Here is a 22444-nt window from a genome sequence, read left to right as displayed (position 1 = left end):
ACATAAAGAAAAGCTGGCCTTGCACATAAGTAGTTGGAAAAGCAACAATATTTTAATAGTCTTTTCAGGTAACTGTGGATAGCCTTCTTTGATATTACACCAAATCTTGACAAGTAGTAGTTTTTTCAAGGTTAGCTATAATGTGGAATCTGAAACCAAATCAATGAATATTTTGTACTCTGTTACACTAAAATTAATTGGTCTTGCACTTTGAATGGATCTTTTACTCATGCATGATTTTGTAACACCATGCCCTGATCATCTGGAAAATACTGGTTCAGTTAGATATGCAGATCTTTCAAATGTTGACACATTTCAACATGTGATATTGAAAAATCACATTCTTAATATCACCACCAATCTCACCAGAAAAGTCTTTCAATAGTGGGAAGCTGTCAAGCTCATGGAGGTGGGTACAAGTTTTCCAAAATTCTAATTTTTATCTAAAAGCTTGAACTTCATCATTGGCAACAAATTCTCCTCTGTCCGTTGTTTTCCTTGAAGTGAGGCTTGCGTTGTTAATTTTTAAGAAATGTCTGCCAAATACCCACGTATAATAACTATAGTTTGTCTGTCATTCTTTCAAGTAAAACTGGTGTTTTGTGAAAAATAAACAGGAAAAAAACAGCTAGTTAAGCTCACAGCTCAAATAATCATATAAGTGCTTTTCCTTGAGATACTTCATCATATTTCAGAATACAGCAGAAACGCTTTATTTCTATTTCTTCACACAGAATATTAAAAAGATGCGTACTCGGGGCCGGCCTGGTGGCGCAGCAGTTAAGTGCACACATTCTGCTTCGCTGCCCAGGATTCGCCAGTTCGGATCCTGGGTGCAGACACGGCACCGCCTGGCAAGCCATGCTGTCGTAGGTGTAGAGGAAGTAGAGGAAGATGGGCATGGATGTTAGCTCAGGGCCAGTCTTCCTCAGAAAAAAAGAGGAAGATTGGCAGCAGATGTTAGCTCAGGGATAATCTTCCTCAAAAAAAAAAAAGATGTGTACTCAAGAGTTGAAATGGAATTAATTTTTACTGCTTATCCAAGACATTCATAAGTAAACCTTTTTTTTTTTTAACTGTGAGAGAATACAAAGGCTACTAGCTAGCAAGTTCTGCTGCCAGTGCCTTGCCTCGTGCTAAGGACCTCAGCAAATTTACCCACCTTTGCCTGTGCATTGTCAGTGCAAACGTCAATACAGTGAAAAGGATGATAACTTTTTATCATTATGAAAATAGTTTTGACCTCATAGTCTGGATTCCCTCAAAAGTGTCTTAAAGGCCCTCAGTGGTCCATGGAGACCACACTTTGAAAAGGGCTGTTTTACAACACTGGTTCTCAACTATTTCAGCCCTCAAAGGATCAATGTCTGGAGACATTTTTGGTTGTCACAACTGCAGGGGAAGGAGCTGGGTGGTAAGCTCCTGGTAGCGGCCAGAGATGCTGCTAAACATCATACCACCCACAGGGCAGGCCCCCACAACAAAGAATACCTGGCCCAAAATGTCAATAATGTTGAAGAGGAGAAATCTTGGCTTAAAACAAACAGAAATGTAAAGGAAAAAAGGTACCTCAAAACTCAGTACCCAATATATAAAACCACTGCTAGCACTTTGGTATTTCTTTCCAGTGCTTTCTCTATGATACGCTTTCTAATGTTTTATTATCTTACATATAAAATTCTTTAAAATAAACTAAGTGATATTATGTTCTAGGTATTTCTCCAAGTTAGTTCATATTCTTTAAAGCATTTAAGAACAGCTGCATAGTGGCCCTGTGGCCAGAGTGGTTAAGATCACACGCTCTGCTTCAGCAGCCCAGGGTTTTGCCAGTTTGAATCCTGGGCGCAGACATGGCACCGCTCATCAAGCCATGCTGAGGCGGCATCCCACATGCCACAGCTAGAAGGACTCACAACTAAAAATACACAACTATGTACCGGGGGGCTTTGGGAGAAAAAGGAAAAAATAAAATCTTCCAAAAAAAAAAAAAAAAAGAATAGCTGCATAAATTCGCATAAGCGGTTACATCAAAAGTCACTTCGCCATTCTATTTTTCATTCTTAAGTTGTTTCTAATTTTCTGCCAACATAAATGTTATGAAGAACATCTCTGTGCATAAGACTTTCTCCATACATGGAACTGTTTCCTTATGACTGATTCCTAAAGTGGACTAACTTGCCCAAATTTAGTATGTGAACTTTTAAGGCCTTCTCTAAGTACTGCTAAATTATGCCCCAAAGTGCTCTAACAATTGCTATTATCACCAGCAATGTGTAAGACTGCCAGTTTCACCTATGAATGTAATCATTTTTAAAAGTCATTCTCATTTCCCCTTCTTACCATGAGTTATTTCATCCATGTCTGGACTAGTGACAGAATCTTTACCTCCAAAATCAGAGCTGCACTCAGATCTCAGGTCTTCAATCTTATTAGGAATATCCTCAGAGGTTGCACTTATGCCTTAAAAAAAAAAAAAAGGAAAAAAATAAACAGCAAGAAGAACAAAGTAACCACACAGAAAGTATATGAAGTATATGGAGAAGTGTAAATATTCTCAAATCTTTTTGGTCTATACATGTGAGTTGTTTGGTATTATATGCTTTATTGTACTATAGCTTCAATACATTTACCTTGGTTTGCACAACATAATCAGAATTATCATGTGATATATAAACATAGTAGCAGAGGCTACCAAGAACAGATAAGAGTTAAAGAAGGAGCACACACAGACTGTTTGCCATCTACTTCAACAGGCTCTATAAAGCTACACATTAAGTTCTTATAGATTTAAGGTCCCACAGAAATAATTTTGTTTCCTGGAAATTACTCAGCTATTAAATAAAAATGTATCTCTTTGCCATCAACTTTATAAATAGGGAGGTGGAAACACACCTTGAAATCCTTATTCCTTAAAACAAGACAGACATACCCGACACAACACTGAGGCCTGGAGTGCTGGGGCGGGAACTGACCTCCCTGACATCCGTATCATCAGATGTGCTACCCAGTCCAGAACAGCTCTCCAGTTCCTGCAGGCGCTCCTCCTGCTTTAGATCTGGGGCCTCTAGACAGAAGAGGTGAGGTGTCACATTAGTGATTCTGTTAGAATGCCACAGTTTCAGCTTTTGTGACCCAGAGGAAGAAAGCTACCAGGGCATGAATGAAATCTGTGTAAATGGATTTCTAAGTCTGGGCCAGTTAGCAAAGTTAGTTAGATCAAGTGTTAACTCAAGGGCATGATTTTCATCCCAATAGAGGTCAGTTTGTTGTAAAGATGAAAACTCTGCTTCCAAATCACTAATCTCACAGGGTACGCTGTTGGTTAACAAGCACACTGAACAAGAGAATACAGAATAGCTTAGCATGAAATCAATCACTTTCTAAAAAATAACTCCTACGGATGCACAATCAACAGTGAGCTAATCCTACTCTCTCCTTACATCAAGGTTAGCGTGTCTGAACACGTTAACAATATAAAACATGTATCAGGATCACTTAACTATTCTTGAGTCAAGTAGATCAGATAAAATGCATTTCAGACATATAGTTACTTATATTTGCACTCTGGTAGTTGAGATTTAGTTGAAGGCAAAGATTTATCTTTATGATCAGAAAAAAAAAGAACGGCAATACACAAGACAAAGTACAAAACACTTTACGTACATTTATAATCTGCAAAAAATAATTCTCGGGACTCCAGAGTCTCAATCTCAATGCATTTCAAACACACATGAGATATCTTTTAAAGAGTCAGGTTCTCCGCCGGGCTAACTCTAAACACGCTTGACCAAGCATCCAACTACTCAGGGTTCGAGTTGTGTTGCTATTGCTATTTTACGATGAGTTAGTGAGAGATACTGATCTTAGAAGATGCTGAATATCCCACACTGAAGCCTGATGAGTTACTAACAATTGCTTCCAAAATAACTGAACAGAGTCAGAAAGCACCTGCCATCTTAGCCTACACCATCCAACAGTGCATTTTTTTCTTGATGGACAGAAAATCCCCTAATTTTCCATTTGAAATTCCTAGCAATGTGATTGCTTTGTGCTTGTCAAATGTGTATTTGACAAAATGTACACAAGAGAGAAATTTGGATACCTTACATTTAAAACTTCTGTGCAAATCAAAAAGCAAACAATGACACCATACTAACCTGAGTCACTTGGCAATACCTCTACACTCCAAGCTTCGCTTGTCGTCTCTGATATGGTAGAACCAGTGCAGGGGTCAAGCAGTACTGACCCTGAACCTGGCAGGCACAGTAAACTGCCTAACATGTTCTCTGCTGCTGCACCTGTATAACCAGCGGGGAGCAAAAGGTTAACAAAGGTCCTGATGGAAAGGAGCAGTGATAATGGAGAAAGGCCAGACACTAGGCTAACAAAATCTCTCCAGTCTACCCACAAGAAAGCAGCCAAGGTAAAAGTAATTCCAATCAATAACACCACTAAAAACACAATTTCCCACTTTGATCATAACAGCACAAGCTCCTTTTCATCAGTTTCTTCCTGTTCACCTTGGACTCGCCATAGACAAAACACACATCATTAGGTCAAGTCATTTCAATTAACTTTCACCTTGGTTTTTTAACAAATTTTACGTGTGTCCCTAGCATCTTGCTAAAATCTGTACTCCTACAGGGATTAAAAACACTCAAACAGAGATATTTAACCACAGAAAGTTATACTGGTCAGATATGTTTTCTTCTGGCACATTAGCCGCATATTCAGAGCAATAAAATATATTTGCAGGAAAATACACACCTCTTTAGCACTCATTCAACTGCAAATACAGCTTATTGCTCAAATACAGCTTACTGCCATGAAAAATACTACTTTGGCATCTGGAACAACTAATGCAAAACCAATTAAGAAATCTATTTACACTACTTAAAAATACAAATAGAGAGGATTAAACATTATTGTACACCTGTGTTAAAAATACTCAAGTTTAGAATGCTCCACTACTTCTGATCAAACCTAATACAAGAACAATTCTACTTCAGTACGTGAAAAATTTTTTGGAAAAAAGTTCCTGGTAAAAGTTACCTTTTAAAGATATGTCATGAAATAACAAATAAAATGATGTCTCAAACTTGCCACAACAGAATGGGGACAGGGGATAAAACGGTGAGGGTGGGAGCAGAGATGAAACCAAACTTGCCCTGTGTGTACATATAATTGTTGAAGCTGAAGGACGGGCAAACGGAGGTCATTATACTATTCTCTCTTGTATTTGTTTGAAATATTTCATGATTTAAAAAGAAAACGAAGATGGTAGTTGAACTCTGAGAACTCACAGAACAGTATCCCAAAAAGGGTGAATTTTAATATATATAAATTGTACCTCAGTAAGCTTGACATAAAAAAAACCCAAAAAACTGGGGGCCAGCCTGGTGGCACAACGGTTAAATGTGTATGTTCCACTCCGGAGCCTGGGGTTCGCCAGTTCGGATCCTGGGTGTGGACACGGCACCACTTAGCACACCATGCTGTGGTAGGCATCCCACATATAAAAAAGTAGAGGAAGATGGGCATGGACGTTAGCTCAGAGCCAGTCTTCCTCAGCAAAAAGAGGAGGATTGGCAGCAGTTAGCTCAGGGCTAATCTTCCTCAAAAACAAAAAAACAAAAAAAGTGGTTACCTTTGGAACTGAATTAATCCTTTTAGAAGTAAACTCAAGTTTTAGAGAATCTCAGTATTGATATTATTCAGAAAGATTTTATGGCTATAATCTGTAAGAATTTTCATCTTAAGATAAGCTGTTTAGTCTCAAAAGAATATCCTAATCACAGACTAACAACATACACTCTACCCTGCAAACAAGACTGGCAAGAAGGTAATTCAAAAGATTGGTTTTTCTTTCTCTGGGAGGGGGAAGGGGGAGTTAAATGTAAACAGGGAAACTGCTACCTATATTTAAGTAAAGAAAAAAAATACACAAATGCCTTGTTACATAAAGTTATCTCAGTTTCCTAGTTGACGCTAACATATACACCATGCTCGTCAGAGCACTGAGGTTTCCTCCCATGAAGGGCGGGTGGATATGAAGAACTAAACAGCAATATTCCAGAGACATCAAATAGCAGTTACCTGCAATTTCCTGCAAGCGATCTTCATCAATGTTGGGGTCAAAGTCACTTCCCAAGACATCTGTACTCCAGGTCTCACTCACTGTTTCTGATATGTCCCTATCATCTGTCAGTCCCATCATGTCACGAATTTCAAACTTCCTTAGCTTATCGTCGAGATTATCTTGTGTTGTAGCTATCAAAAACAAAATTAAGCACTTAAAAACTGGTAGCACAGCTTTGACTTTTTAATCAACCTTAAAGAACATTATGTCTTTGAACTTTCAATTACATATTTTACCATTAACACTGAGCACATAGTACCAAAACACTGAACTATTCTCTTACGATGTACTCTTTCACTCTCTGAACTGAGCTCAGTACTCCCCCTTCTAGCAGATTAACTAGGGCCATGGATACAATCATTTGTCACCCTGTGTTGACATCCTCCACAGTGTAAGTCTGATCAAGAATTGGGATCATATTCCCCTCTCTTTGAATTTTCACAGGCCTTGTCACTTGCTTTGGCCAAAAGGATAAGGAAGAAGCGTGCCAGCTGCAAGGCTAGGCCTCAAGAGACCTCATTAACTTCTGCTCTCTCTAACCCTTGCTCCTCTCACGAGAACAAGCTTAAGTTAGCCTGATAGAGGATGAGGGACCACACGGAACAAAGCAAAGGTCATCCCAGACCAGCCAATTCCCTCTGACCAACTGACCCCCAGCTACGATTAGCAGAGCTCCGTACTCCACCACTGGTGACCTTAGATACATGAGTGAGCCCAGTCCAAACCAGAAGAACCACCGAGCTGACCCAGAGACTTGAGAGCAAAGACAAATGTTCAGTGTTTTAAGTCACTGAGTTCTGGGGTGATTTGTTATGTAGCATTATTGTGGCAATAATTAACTGACAAACCAATACTAAAAAAAATTGTTTTTTTCGCTTGACTTGGATACATCCTCCCAATTCTAGAGTATTCTCTTCCCTTGACCAATGAGAAGCAGTCTGCAATTTACCTGAACTCACTTCCTAACCAAGTGTTCACAAAGCCTGGACTGCCAACCACCTACATGAGAATCACCTAGAGGGTTCATTAAGGAAGTGATATTCTTTCAACTTCTGTCTTAAGTTAATATTACTTTAGGTTTCTGTTATTTGGAGAAAATTTAATCCTAATTAATACAACGACAAACTGATCCAGTAAAATACAGCATTACTTTTATTCAAGCCACACATACCCCAACTGGCATAACTCGCTTCCTTTCTAAAAATGGACTGAACCAGATTTCTAGAAATGAGATAGGGAAAATGGCTTTTTAAAAAAAAAAAAACTCACCAGATAATTTTTATGCGCACTAAAGTCTAAGAATCACTGCCTCAAACCCAGTCGAGAGTATCTGCCCTCAACACTCCCTTGAGACCCACCAGTGATCTTTAAAAGAACAATCCAAAGAACTTTTTCAAACTAAGCTTCCTAAAGCACAACTGGGATCCAGCTACTATTCGATCCTTACCTCACACTATTCCCCTACCTGCTAGTTTCTGAGTAAGTACTAGGTTCCCACCTCTCTGACTTGCTTACACTATTCCTTCCCCTAAAGTGGCCTGTCTCCAGTTTCTGCCAATGCAACCCCAGCCAGGCTTTAAGGCTAGTATTTTCTGCCAATAAGCTCTTCTCTACACTTTCAACCACACCTATGTCTCACTCAGAACTGCCAAAGCACTTTTATGATATTTTTAATCATTTGTGTACCATTCCCTTCCTATTCTAAGTGACTTGAGCCCTGACTATTTATCTTTGTATCCCTTAAAATTTTAATATTACTGAATTAAAATACCAAATATTACAGAATTCAAGAAATTCATTTTAATTATTCTATGTAATTTAAGCCTAAACAATTCACTTACCAACTAAACATATTTTTAAGAGCTAAAGGAACTCTGAATAAACGCAAACTTAATGGTCATTATATAATCAACTAAAACAACTTCTCTTACTGAACACAGCCAACTTACATGGGAACACACTGCTCATCCTGCAACAGGTAAACTCTATGCTACTTGAGCAGTTGTGTCCCACCTCACTTTACCTTGCTCATGCTCTAAGAGTTGTAGAGCTTCAACTCCATTACTCCCAGAAGGTCCTGCTCCAAGTTCTGATACAGACTCTCCTTCCAGGTCTAGAGAGGATACTGAATTAGAGCGATTTGAAGGACCTAGACAAATGTTTACACTGTGAGTGAGCTTTTTAAAACAGTCATGAGCCACCATGCAATTTTTCATGCCTTATTAGAGACTAAAGGCTGATTAAAGTGCTTTTATACTGCATTTATACCTTAAAAATATACATGCCCTTTAAGCCAGCAATTCTGCTTCTAGGAATTTATCCTAAGGAACTAATCAAAAATTCATCTAGGTTGCTTGTTGCAGGGCTTCTTATAATGTCTGAAAAGTAGACGCAATCTACACGCTTCATCATAAAAGAATGTTTAAATAAATGATATGCCCATTTGAAGTTAAAGAAAACAGCCATTAAAATCCATGTTATTTAAGAATGCTAAACTACAAAGGGAAATGTTACCATTACACTGTCAACAAAAAAGGTTACAGAACAGAATAAACCTAATTTTGCTACAAATAAACCAAAATGTTATTACAAAATGGTGAAATTATAGATGATTCAACTTCTTTGCTGCATTTTCTAGAATGAACATATATTACTTATGTTTTGAAGTTAGAAAAAAGGAAAAGTTATTACATTTGATGTTTATTTTAAAATGTTAGTAAACTTGAACTTTTTTCATTAACAAGTTATCCTAGTACATGGAATGACAAATTCTCTCTTTACAATCTTGGCTTTTAATTTTCTTTTTTACTCCTATTTTCACTGTATCTTTCTACTTCATAAAGGTGTAAGTGTGTGAATAAAGAAATACAGAACACTAAAAGTATACACAACATCCTGAAATACTAGTGAATCCATTTTTTTCCATTTAGACATGCATTATATCCCTCTAAAGGAGCTCTACAAGCTTTGGTATATATCAATAGCAGAGAAGCGAAACTTCTTATTCAAGTCTCAAGAAAGACATATCTTCCCCATTTTATATGACCAAAGGTCTCTTGCAATCTTAATTTTATTCAAGAAACAATCTTTACAGCCAAATCTTCTAGATCATTACAGGAAAACTTCATTACTCTCCTCAGTGAGTGGCACAGATGGTATAATTATAATTTAGAAGGCTCCTTTAAAGAACACAAAACAAAACATTACTTGAATCACACAACTCCTTGAATGAAGTAACCCTTCACCTTCAGATATTCCTTCCAGATTATCACTGCAGAGGGAAAAGCGCAAGGTTTTATCAGGTTTACCGTGGAGTTTGTTTTCATCGACAGGGACATCTCCTTGTCCTCCATCCGAAAGTTGCATGTTTAGGACCTGAAAAATAAAATGCCATGGGTTTACCACAACTGAAAGATTATTGCTAAGAAAACAAACCACAGCAAATGCATATTTAAGTTCTTCTTAATCTTAAATTATCATTTTTAACTAAAAGCCCATTTACAAGGTTCTGATCAAGTTTTAAGTACCCCCGGAATGAAAGTCTATCAGTTAAAAGAACTCAGCCTACGCCTTTCCATCACCCTACCAGGGTCAGAGCCTGAGCAGACAACCAGACCTGAGACGAGCAGTGCAGTTAGGACTGCAGGAGTCAGAAGGCTCTGGAGTCAGCAGGCTGCTCCTTCTGGTTCGGCCATCAGCAATGCTGTAACCTTGGATAAGTTATTTACGCTCCCTAAGCCTCAGTCTCTTCATCTATAAAATGGTGACGTAACAGTATGTATGCCACAGAGTTGGGTGAGGACTAAGCAAAAAGATGCATTCGGCATGGTAAAATGACACAGTAAATTTGCAGTACATTTTTTCAGAAGTTAATAAACTAATTCAACAGGAAGAAGACATGTAAACAAATTATCTTGTAGGTACCAGAAGTTAACCAGTCTAGTTTGAACCTCCATTGATCACCATCCATACAGCCACAGGAGTCCATACCAGGAGCAGAAGTGTGACTTCACAGCCATATCTAGCTTAGAGCTGATGGCCTTTTTATGTTTTCTATTTGTTAGGTGATTTCAAAACAACATATTTACTTCTCACTCCCCACAAGCCTCATAACCTAGCTTTGTATGTTTATCTCCAATTTCAGGAAGAATCGAGTGCTTTGCTGGAAATCACACAGCATGTTTTAAGCACACATAAGGAACATCAACTCACAGTTGTTGAGTTCCTAAGCCGTGGCTGGAACGTAAAGGAAGAACAGTATCCTCACTTAGAATGGAAAAAGAAAAAAAACAAACTCCTCTAGGTGCTGTTTTGACCCTGCATCTGAGTAAATTAAAGGCTTTTTAATGACTCTACATATTTACTCATGTGATGCTTTTAAAAGGTCATTTAAAAATAGAATTTTTTTCCTATTTGCTTGAAATTAAATGCAGACATAAAAATTTTACATTTTGTATTTTTAAGATAACTTGGACCTTTAAATTCATCATAGTGAGTGATGTGCAATGAAACTTCAGGAAAAATCCATCTAAAGGCCTAGAGAGCAGGATGAATTAACAGAAAACAAGAGGACCCTGTCACAATGAAGATGTTTCCCTGCACAGAGATGCAGGCTGCCATCTTCCAGGCTGCCACTGAGCTCGGGGTTGGTGGAAGGTAACAGGGTAAGGTAAAATGTGACACAGCTCTCTGACTAAAATTCAGCACTTTTTTTACTCATTAAGCATTTCCATGGTTGTTATAAATTTTTGACTACCTTCCAAAGTACCTAAAAAGTTGATTCTGACAATTTTTGCCAGTTTATCCATTTTTGTATGTGTGTGGAGGGACAGGTTTTTGGAGGTTGACAGTCCTCCTTCCTACAAGTCACACCGCAGTCCCAAACCTACCTTTACCAACATCATCATCACTTTAGCACCCCCTCTAACTGGTCCCCTCTTCCCGTCCAGGAGCAGGTTTTCCTGCATAATTGTTGAACATAAGATGCTGCTTTTTTCTTCAGGAGGTCACAATCTATGAGAAGAAGCTCCTACCTTTAGAATCAAGATTTCTTTCCTTTTGCCTCTGTCTCAAGCCCTTCTGCTTACAAATATCTTAAAGTTGATTCCCATACCCTCAACCCCATTTCTTCAAAATATTTTACTTTCATAATTTTCTTTTCAGTTTTCACTTTGATTTCTTCCGAACTGACTAAAGAACAGAAAATATTTCTAAAGAATGTTTGGCCCTTTAAAGAAGGAATACCACTAGTATATTATTAGAAAGAAAAGAAACATAAGACATTTCCTACGGGTCACTAGAAAAATCTTTTTAATTTCCATACTGCAATTTCCTGGCTACCTGTGTCACCTACGACTATGAGGAAATTCCTTTTGGTCTGGACTTGGTCACCAACTATGGTGCCATAGCCATAGATATATTAATGAGAAGGGTCTCCAGAACTGTTCGCAGGGAGTTGAGCATTTGATGGAGTGCTATGGTAGACCCACTGAAGGTAATGAACAACATTCATTAAATGTACATTGATTTATAGAAGCAACCATTAATTGGAAGAAAAAAATCTAAATTTCTTAACATTGATGACCATAAGTTAAATGTAACAGCACATTCGTACCTCATTTTCTGACATCATCCCTGGAGTTAGCTGGGGACCCGTCCCTAAGGAAATGACCAACACCTCTTCTGGCTGTACCTCCTGGATGGTTTCTTGAGACGATCCTTCATGGTCCATATGTAAGTCCATTAGCACATTGGTGCGATTTCTGCTCCGAGTTGCTAAAAAAAAAATTTTCAAATAAGATCATTTAGAGAAAAAGAAAAAATGAAGAAAATAGCACACTAAATACAAAAATATATTTTCTATTAATGTAGAACATTTGCACATGCACAAAAAAAGACTAGGGAGAATATGAGTAAGGAAAAAAACCCTACATCTTCCCAGTTAATCTACTGATGACTAATGCAGATTCTCTTTCAAAAGTGATAATCAGAAACAACGATCCATGTTCACCTGACAGGGAGTGACACACGGATGATCACACCTGCAGAACAGCAGACGCATACCAATCAACTCAAGACTAGGGGTGACAAGAAAAGATTACCTTATTTCTTATCTTTCCAAGATGGCTTCAACTATTTCTCCTATGAAATGATTTAATTGCCACAGATCTCCCATACTAATAACTTATAGGCATTAGAAAACTTCATATAGAAATCTAATAGCCATATAAAGTAATATACCTTAACTAGGCAACTGATGACAAAACCAGAATCAGTTTTTGAAAACACATTGTTTTTCCTGAAATGTACTTTTTTTTTTAAGATTTTATTTTTCCTTTTTCTCCCAGAGCCCCCTGGTACATAGTGTGTATTTTTAGTTGTGGGTCCTTCTAGTTGTGCCATGTGGGACGCCACCTCAGCATGGCGTGATAAGAGGTGCCATGTTCACGCCAGGGTTCGAACTGGTGAAACCCTGGGTCACTGAAGCGGAGCACATGAACTTAACCGCTCGGCCATGGGGCCAGCCCCTTTCCTGAAATGTATTAAACTCTTTCCAAAAACACAAGAGAGAAGATTTGACTATATTTGAATAAGTTTCCTTTCTGCTTTATGGAAATATTCTAAACTAATAAAAGATGTAATTATTTTGGGGTGTTTTTTCCCCCTACCTATAAGTAAACAAGTGATACTTTTTTCTAAAATAACTCATCCTGTAGACCTTATAAGAACTTTTGGACACTGAAAGATTTATATAGTTTGTGACAATTTATGAGTTTTAATCTGTGATGAGTTTCAATTTTCTTTCAGAGGGCAATGAAATTCAATACAATCAGAATACCATATAGAAATTTTCTTTCAGTGCAAAACAACCAAAAGGACAAACATAAAGCAAAAACCCTCTACAGTAACAGGAGTCTTTCAGCTTCACTTTGAGTGAACACTGACCCACCTGAAGACAGAAAAACACACACTCATCCTCCCCACAGTGCTGCGGATCTGTCATTAATCACTCTTTCTCTCAAACTTCAGAGTGCACATCAGCTTCCAGAAGTCAGAACAGGGTCCCTCACACCTTTATTTGCTCACTCTCACTATCTTGTACTGAATTGTGAACTTAAACTCAACTTCATGAACCTTAAGTAACTAACTTTACAATTTATAAAAACGCAAGTAATCAAAATTCATGTAGCAATTTACATAAAGCAAAAGCAACATGCACATGGAGCACACTTTTATAAACTATTTCTTAAATAAAAGTTATACAGGAAGAGGAAGAACAGCCTAGTACCCACCAAATGGGGTTACTAGAGTAACATGAGTGGTAAGATTCGTGGCTGAGGAACCCCAGGCAGTGATGGCTGCTAACTGTTGTCCTGGGTTGTGAAAGCATTAAACAGAAAGAAAATCAACCCTCTGAATAATGGACACATTTTTAAAAATATGAAACAAATTCAATGACCAGGTCATATGACTATACAAACATTTGAAATTTACTTTCCATCACACCCATATTTAATGACACTTCTGGATGACAAGAAATGAAAGAAGTAATGTACAGGAGCGAATAATGCAGGAAAAAAATCTCTGATTTACCAAAAACCCACTGCTTTCTTCAAGTTAACAAAGTGCAAATAACCTAAAATGTTAGAAATCACTGAGTGTCAAACTTCGTTTTTTTTCTATTTTTAATTCTGAAAATTGGCATTTGGGTATGATGAAAGCCAAACACTTAAAGAATATGATGCCATGCTCCTGTCATTGATATTACTCCATATTCTGCTAAAGGGAAAGTAGATAAATCTGGGGCCAGCCCAGTGGCATAGTGGTTAAGTTCAGCACGCTCCGCTTTGACAGCCCAGGGCTCCTAGGTTCAGATCCCGGGGGCAGACCTGCACTCCATTCATCAAGCCATGCTGTGGCAGGCAACCCACATACAAAATAGAGGAAGACTGGCACAGATGTTAGCTCAGCAACAATCTTCCTCAAGCAAAAAGAGGACTGGCAACAGATGTTAGCTCAGGGCCAATCTTCCTCACCAAAAGTAAAAATAAAAATAAAATAAAGTAGATTAATTTTAAGAAACTGACAGTTCTAAGCAAATTAGCTCATGGAAGTTTAAAAATGAAATCCCATTCTTCAAAATGTATAAAATACAATAACCATTCATGTTCACTAACTATTGCAGAGCTCCTTATTATCATTAAAAAATTGGCACTAAAACACTTTGTTCCCTTGGCCTAAACATTCCTTCCCTATCTTGTTTACTTTTTCTAACTCCCATTCATCCTTCAAAAGAAAGTACAGGCTTCACCTGCTCCAGGATCTTCTGATACCATCACTCCCCGGGGCTAAGTTAGGCTTCCCACAACCTTCTGTGCTTATCTTCAGCAGACACTTAGTGTGCTGAAGGTTTAATGGTCTCTTCTTGCTCTCCCCAACTAGACTATCAGCAACTAACTTGAGAGTGAGGGCATGTCCTAATGGTCTCTGTATCTCTAGTGGCTAACACAGTGCCCCACCTGCAGGAGAGTGATTACACTTACTCTTTTTGCATGGATTAAATGAAACAACATTTATGAAGTGCTTACCTAGCGTTTGGTACATGGTATATGCTCAATTAATTTTTTTTGCACATATATACATAGAGAGAGAGAGATAATGGGTGTTTTCTAAGTGAACACAGCTTAATTAAACCTAATTCATAAATAAATGAATAAACAAAATAAAATGAAACTTTTGCTTTATTTTGTAAAATAACAAAGATAGCTCAGTTGATAAAAGGCCAATTATTAATAATAATGTAAAAATAGTAAATATGTTTTGCAACTTTACTGATAAACTTCTAAAATAATTTTTTTCTTTTTTGTTGAGGAAGATTAGCCCTGAGCTAACATCTGCCACCAATCCTCCTCTTTTTTTGCTGAGGAAGATTGGTCTTGAGCTACCAGCTGTGCCCATCTTCCTCTATTTTATATGTGGGATGCCTGCCACAGCATGACTTGATAAGCAGTGCATAGGTCTGTGCCCAGGATCCAAACCTGCAAACCCCAGGCCACCAAAGTGGAGCATGCAAATTTAACCACTACACCACCAGACTGGCTCTTAAAACGATATTATTTTATTACATTATTTAGAACTTTGTAGAAAGGACAGGGCTATATAATTCGAAGAATGACTACTTATAACAACTCTTCTAAAATTTTCCAAGAAAAGATACTAAAATATAAACAAAGAATATTGTAGGTGGCATGACTTCAATTACTTAGGAAAAGTATGTCTAGGTAAAGCTAAGGCCTACTGATAAACCTTAATTAATCTGGTGCAATTTTTAAAAAACTGAATTACTATCAGTAAACACGAAGGAAAGGTTTTTCCAAATTATTTAAAACTATATTCCCAACATGGAGCAATAACAAAGGCTACAAAAGGACTATTAAGTTTAACGGAAAGCTCTAACACGAGAAAGCCTCTTTACCTATCGGCAATCGGTTCTTTTTATTTGCTGGAGTGGTTGCTGGAGACAGCTGAGGAGTATTGTAGGGAGTCATCTCCAAACTGCTGCTTTTGCCTGGCTTTGCCTGCGGGAGGTTTGCCAATAAATTGTCAAGAGCCATTCTATCTTCTCTCAGTTGATCTCCAGACATCACACTCTTCATAAAATTCACCTGGCAAAAGTAAAAGGACATTCCCTACTGAAATCAATTTTTCAAACATAATATACACACAACGTACTCATCTATGACTCTGCCTGTGCTTAGATAAATGACTTTTGAGAAAATCCTATTAAAGAATAAAGCCATTACCAGAGTAATAAGCTGACTGTAGGTGATATAAACCACAGTTCTGCTCAACCCTTCCAGAAGATTAACGGAGGACATTGGCGGCGTCTCCACTGCACGGCCCCCAATCACAACATCAAGGAAAGCGGCAACACAGCTCTGTTAAAACAAGAAAAGATCACTGAAATACCTCCCCTTCACAATAAGGGAACAAAATTTCTGATTAAGGTGGACAAGCATGCAAAAAGTTTTTCTTCTTGAAAATTATATTAAACCAAATATTTACGAAAATTAAACTCTTTATGAATTGATAAAGAATAATCTCCAAGGTATTCTGGTAAGTGAAACAAACGATGCAGAACAGTGCACACACTATCCGACCATTTGTGAAAAGGGAGGGATGGGTGACTGGGAAGACATAAGCAGGAATTCGCCTGTATACACACAGACCTCTTGAAGGATGCACAAAAGATTGATAACATCAAAAACCTTTGGGGGAGGAAACGAAGGCTAGAGATCAGAAGGCGAGGGGAAATTTCACTGTATAACCTCTGAATTTTAACCTAGATTGAATGTACAGCCTACTCAAACATGACTAAAGTTTTATTTAATTAAACTAACAGAACAATGCCATAGATATTAACTTATGAAGTATACTTAAAATTATATGAGTATTGCTGATTTGACTTAGCAACAATTTTTTTTAATTAAACTTCTTAAAATAAAATAATCTTAATAGCTCTTTGGTTCTCATTACAATGGCATCTCCTCAACACTTCTTTAAGTGAGAATTAGTAATCTTTAGTGACAGCTTCCTTAATGCTGCTGATCCAACACTGTATCCTCTACAGCTATACCAAGGGTAATTAAAAAGAATATTTAATTTGTACATCACCAAAGGTCAAGATTGAATAAAGAGAATAGTTTCGCTAATACTTTGGCAGAATTTTTTATAAACCGTATTTCACACGACATAGTATTCATTCTTACTTTGTCAAATTTTCCAAGGCTGCTCTTTGTCCGGGGATCTCCCTCTTCAGACCCAGTCATTGCTAACTGCTGTAAGAGGCGGCCGACCTGCAACCAAAGCAGCGGTAGGGAGACACAGGCTATAGGTACTCAACAATTCCTCTCTATGGAAGCTCTTCCATTCTGCGCTAAACTCCTACTTCATAACAACATTCACACCACCTGACCAGGCACACAAAATAAGGTCCCAAATAAAATGTGGATCTTGTCTATGTCAGCTTTTACTATATTTAGGTCAAGAGTTACAGAGAATAGGGGCCGGCCGGGTGGCACAGCGGTTAAGTTCGCACGTTCTGCTTCTCAGCAGCCTGCGATTTGCCGGTTCGAATCCCGGGTACGGACATGGCACCGCTTGGCACACCATGCTGTGGTAGGCGTCCCACACACAAAGCAGAGGAAGATGGGCCTGGATGTTAGCTCAGGGCCAGGCTTCCTCAGCAAAAAAGAGGAGGACTGGCAGTAGTTAGCTCAGGGCTAATCTTCCTCAAATGAAAAAAAAAAAAGAGTTACAGAGAATAAGTAGAAAATTCTCCTTTAATTTCTCTTTAATACATATTATATCAACATTAGGAATAAAAGTACAATACCTTTGTTTCTGATATTATACTTTTCATGCGTTTAGAAATTTCAAAATTAACGTGTAAAAACTGCCTCAAACTATTTCAAGTTAATATTAAGTACGTATCCCGACATAGTTCACAAAGTACTCAAGGTAGAATGTTTTTTTCCCTACATTTAAAAGCAAACAATTCATATGGAATATAAGCTATTTAAAAAGTAAATATTAATATATGGAGCAAATTCCTTACTGCCAAAAGTGAAATGTTAATTCACCCTCCTTAAAGACACTTTGCTGAAAGTTAACATCCTACGGCATCATCTTCTAAATATCTGGGACAATCCCCCATTTTACTCATTTTGAATATAAGTGATTCAATCTCTATTGGAATGAAAAGAATAAAAACTATAACTATATTATCATAAGAATAAATTTAGTGCCTCACAGATGATAAAAAATTTTTAACTTTATTTCAAGGATTTCTATATAGTTAATTGCTAAACATCCCAATGTGATAGAATTCACCATGAAAAAAAGCTTATCATTAAAAAAAAATCATCCAAAGATATATTCTATTCCAAATAAAGCCAGTCTCTTTTTTACAGTATATGTGGGGGATAAAATACAATTAAAGATTTCCTTAAGAAACAAGAACATGATTTCAGCAGTTCAGATGACTGGGAGGTGGGGGGGGGGGGGGGGCGTTACTATAGATCCAGAAGTCCTCTTTTTGAAACTCTTAGGTCCAGAAGAGTTTCAGATTTCAAAATATGGAGATTTTAGAAAATTTGGTTAGCGAATATATGTACATGTCCAGTATGTAGGGTGGCACCCTGTAATCAAACACATTAATATTTCTGCAGCAAAACATGAGTATTCATTAGCACTAAATGGGGACTGACAATTATCAATAGCCTCATTATAGTTCAGGTTAGGTTTTGCTACCAAATGAAGTATTAAAGACACTCTCAGTTTTCAATCATTCTGGATTTTGAAATTATGGAAAAGGAAGGGCAGACTTGCTCTAGAAAATCGAATCAACATTCAAGTTTGTGAGGAATCCATTTAAAAACCAACACAAAATATGACTACAAGGTTTTTAAATCCCAATATGACTGCTTTCATTTCTTAAGAAGCAAATATTTAGGACAGTTTGAGGAAAAGAAACGGCTGTCCTATTTTCTGTTCCCAGCCCCACTGCCCAATCAACTGCTTTTAAATTGAATGCCACATTAATAATAATACCAAAGCATACCTGCATCAGATTAAATCTTGCCACCTCATTAATAGGAGCATCAGAAATTATTCCATACTGTTCTGGATTGACAACTGCGGGACAAATGAAGCAAGCCAACAGGAGATCAGTACACATTGCCCTGACCTCCCCAACTTCCAGTCTGTCTACACAGGAGAGGGTTTTGTACATCTGTGACACAATCCACCTCAAACTGTGTGGGAAGCAGTACGTGTTCTGTTTGAGATAACCAATGAATTTGTTCACCAAGGCCACCAGTTTGGCCTCGTTGGAATCCACCATCTCTTGGACCTTTTGCCTGAATCTATCTGAGCCTTTCTCCCCGAAGAGTTTTTCCTGCTGAGATGGGGAGAACCTCTCAATTAGCTTGTTTGGATCTGTTTCCAGGTGATCTTCATCTTCAACAAGCAGTTGCATGATTGGCTCATGTAAAGTAGCTGTGAGGAAAAGTTTGGCAGAAAACAGTCCTTCAGAAAAAAGTTTGAATAAGATGCTGAAGGCACAAGTTCCTCTCCTCAAAAGTCGCCTGGGGTTGTCACTTTCTTTAAGTTCAAATTCAATCAAGTATCTCAAAACCTGAAGGAGGTAGCTTTCATCTTCTTGCATAATGCAGTTGCCATAGAGGGAGGTAAAAACTGTGTAAATAACACTTTGTGTGTTCTCCTGATTAAGTTTCTCTCCAGCAACCAAAGAGGAGGCAATAAGACGAGGATTTTCCCTTAATCGACTCAAGAATTCTCCATAAGCAGTCTCCTGAAACCCCAATTGCTTATATCCATCAACAAACTGTGTATCTTCCAAAATCTTGGCATGTTGGCAACATTCAGCAGGAGAAGCTTCAGCACTAAAAAGATAAGCAAACAAGCAAAATAATAAAATTAACATAATATAACAAATATACTAAAACATGGAAATATGAGTTGATTATGGTCCCAAGCAATGAGATCACTCTGAATCTTTTAGACCACCAGCATCTGAATGGGTAAAGAAAGACAAACCCAAAAAGTACACAGGAGGACAAATTCCTCATATTAAATCAGGTTCGATGAAAAGTATCAAGAAGTAACCATTATTCTGATTCTATCATCAAAGATTAGTCCTGCCTCTTTTTGAACTTCATATAAACGGAATCACATATGAACTCTTCTGTGTCTGGCTTCTTTTCTCAACATCATACATCACACCACTATTCCTACAGTTAAAAACTACTTCTTGGAACAATGAGGTATTAACGCAGTGAAAACTGAGGTTTCTAAAACTGAAAAGTAGATACACAACAGTAAAACTTAGAAATGTATATATTAAATATTGGGAGAAAAGTAGAACACAAAACAATTTATTCTCTATAACAATATAAAATTAGGGGCCAGCTCCGTGGCCGAGTGGTTAAGTTCCCGCGTTCCGCTGCAGCGGCCCAGGGTTCAGATCCTGGGCGCGGACATGGCACCGCTCATCAGGCCACGTTGAGGCAGCATCCCATATCCCACAACTAGAAGGACCTGCAACTAAGATATACAACTGTGTACAGGGGGGGGTTGGGGATATAAAGCAGAAAATAACAAACAAAAAAAAAAGATTGGCAACAGTTGTTAACCCAGGTGCCAATCTTTAAAAAAAAATATATATATATATATATAAAATTATATATACAAAGATACAAATCAACTGGTGTGGAATAAAATATTAATGCTTAAGTTAATAAAATAAGCACAGACTCATCTTGATACTGATTTAAACTAACTTAAACCACACACTTTGTTGGATATATATTCATTTATTTACAGTTGGCAGTCAGTACAGAATTATAATGTTCACAAAATTTAAGACCTCAAAACTTTTTCTTTACCTGGTTATGATAAGCCGATCCAAATTAATTCTCTGTTGCTTAGCAATCCATGCTGTACGATACAACTTCTCAGCTGTCTTAAGCACATCTGCATTGAGCCTCTGAATGAGCTGTTTCTCAGAGTTTACATATAAGCGTTCCTGCTTAAGGTGATGGGCCAGAGTATGAATATCCAGCTTCACCATCTTCAAATGTGGGAAAAGTACAAAGGCTAAGAGTAAAAAGACAAATTGGAAAATTTTATGTCACTTAAATTGTTTTCCAAAATCAAAAGGGAGAGAACGCTTTAAGAATTAGGCTACATTTAGTACAGTGGTTAACTCTAATTTAAATAATCTCTATTTTTTTTATTACAGAAGCATTACAGGTTCAGTCGGGAAAAACTGGTAAATAGTGAAAAGCAAAAAGATAAAAAGAAAAGCTCCTAACAAGGCGACTGCTCAGAGACAGCCACTGTAAAATCCTTGTGTATGTCCTTCCAGTCCAGCTCTATTCAACACTGGAGTTTCCGCGACTGCTCTCTTCACATTGCAAACAATCAACATATCCTGTTGACTCTACCTTCAAAATACATCTCAAATCTGAGTACTTCTCATCACCTCCCTTCTCTCGCGCCTGAAGGTCTATAAGCACCAATTCCTAGCTCATCTCCCTGCTTCCTTTCTTGTACTACTAGAGTCTGTCCTCTACAGCATAGAGTATCCTTTAAACTTAAGTCAGATCACTTATTCCCCTCCTAGAAATCATCCAAAGGCTTATTTTACACCTAGAATGAAATCTGAAGGTCCACCATGATCTAGCCCTGGCTACTTCTCCAACCTCATCTCCTGCCATTCTGCTCTTGCTCACACAGCTCCGGACACACTGGCCTTCTTGCTTGAACAGGCCAAGCATGTCCCTTCCTCAAAGCCTCTACATTTGCTGATCCCTGTCTGGAAGGCTATTCCTCCAGATATCTTTACAAGGCTAGTAAACTTCATTTTACTTCATTACTTTACAATAAACTTCCTTTAACTTCATTCAGGTCTCTCTGCTCAAACATCTATTCAGAAAGGCCTCCTCAGACAACTCTTTCTAAAATAGAAACTATCACTTCCTATACCCTCTTGGCCTTTTTTCAAAGCACTTGTCCCTATCTCACATTCTATTACAGATAACAGCTACTTGCATGTTCATCATGCTTAAAGTATGACTCCTCCACTAAAAGATAAGGGCCACCAGGGCCAAGGCTTGTCTGTTCTCTTCACTCAGCGTTAATTTCAGAGCTGAGGAGAGGGCCTGGTTCACAGCAGGAGTTAAATAAATATTTGTCAAATGAATGAATGAAATCACACAATCCTCATTAATCCAGTAGCTAAACAAACTGACACAAATAGCACATAATTTAAAGCATTATTATTTAAGCTGTACCCTTGAACCCAGAATGCCTGCCAGACCACATGTTTCATATCAACAAGAGAAGTGCCTGCGGCCCAGATAACAGAATACAACACTGTGTCCAGACAGCAGACAGTCATTAAATTAGAAAAATACTTCTAAGAATTAAACATCATGATTGTACACTTGAAGTCGCTATGAGAGTAGAGCTTTAATGTTCTCACCATAACAACAAGAAAATGGTAATTACACGAGGTGAAGGATGTGCTAAGTAATCTTACTGTGATAAACATTTTGCAATATATACATATATCAAATCATCACATTATATGCCTTAAACTTACAAATCTTCTATGTCAATTATATCTCAATAAAACTGGGGGGAAAACGTTGTCCCAAGCAATCAGATTCATAAGTAACTTTAATGGATCTATTTGGAATTGATAAAATACAATTTGTG

At 37.7% G+C, this 22444-nt stretch overlaps 1 protein-coding gene across 8 annotated transcripts in view; it reads right to left on the bottom strand.

Annotated features, from left to right (window-relative positions):
- GAPVD1 (GTPase activating protein and VPS9 domains 1) overlaps nt 1-22444 on the bottom strand; it is a 61640-nt gene that overhangs the window by 23755 nt on the left and 15441 nt on the right. For 5 of the 8 annotated variants that reach the window (XM_046669366.1, XM_046669801.1, XM_046669632.1 and 2 more), the window contains 12 exons: nt 20608-20818; nt 18762-19605; nt 16909-16995; nt 15943-16077; nt 15615-15804; nt 11754-11914; nt 9385-9514; nt 8163-8288; nt 6097-6270; nt 4158-4298; nt 2930-3064; nt 2341-2460 (listed from right to left, as the gene is read on the bottom strand). In XM_046669366.1, the coding sequence (XP_046525322.1) occupies nt 2341-2460; nt 2930-3064; nt 4158-4298; nt 6097-6270; nt 8163-8288; nt 9385-9514; nt 11754-11914; nt 15615-15804; nt 15943-16077; nt 16909-16995; nt 18762-19605; nt 20608-20818 (2454 nt within the window). The remainder of the gene's footprint in view (nt 1-2340; nt 2461-2929; nt 3065-4157; nt 4299-6096; nt 6271-8162; nt 8289-9384; nt 9515-11753; nt 11915-15614; nt 15805-15942; nt 16078-16908; nt 16996-18761; nt 19606-20607; nt 20819-22444) is intronic. The other 3 variants (XM_046669545.1, XM_046669878.1, XM_046669720.1) reach the window with 2 other exon arrangements.

Source organism: Equus quagga, chromosome 1, assembly GCF_021613505.1.
Source record: "Equus quagga isolate Etosha38 chromosome 1, UCLA_HA_Equagga_1.0, whole genome shotgun sequence".
NCBI classification, from domain to species: Eukaryota; Metazoa; Chordata; class Mammalia; order Perissodactyla; family Equidae; genus Equus; species Equus quagga.
This window is presented reverse-complemented; position numbering and strand designations above follow the sequence as displayed.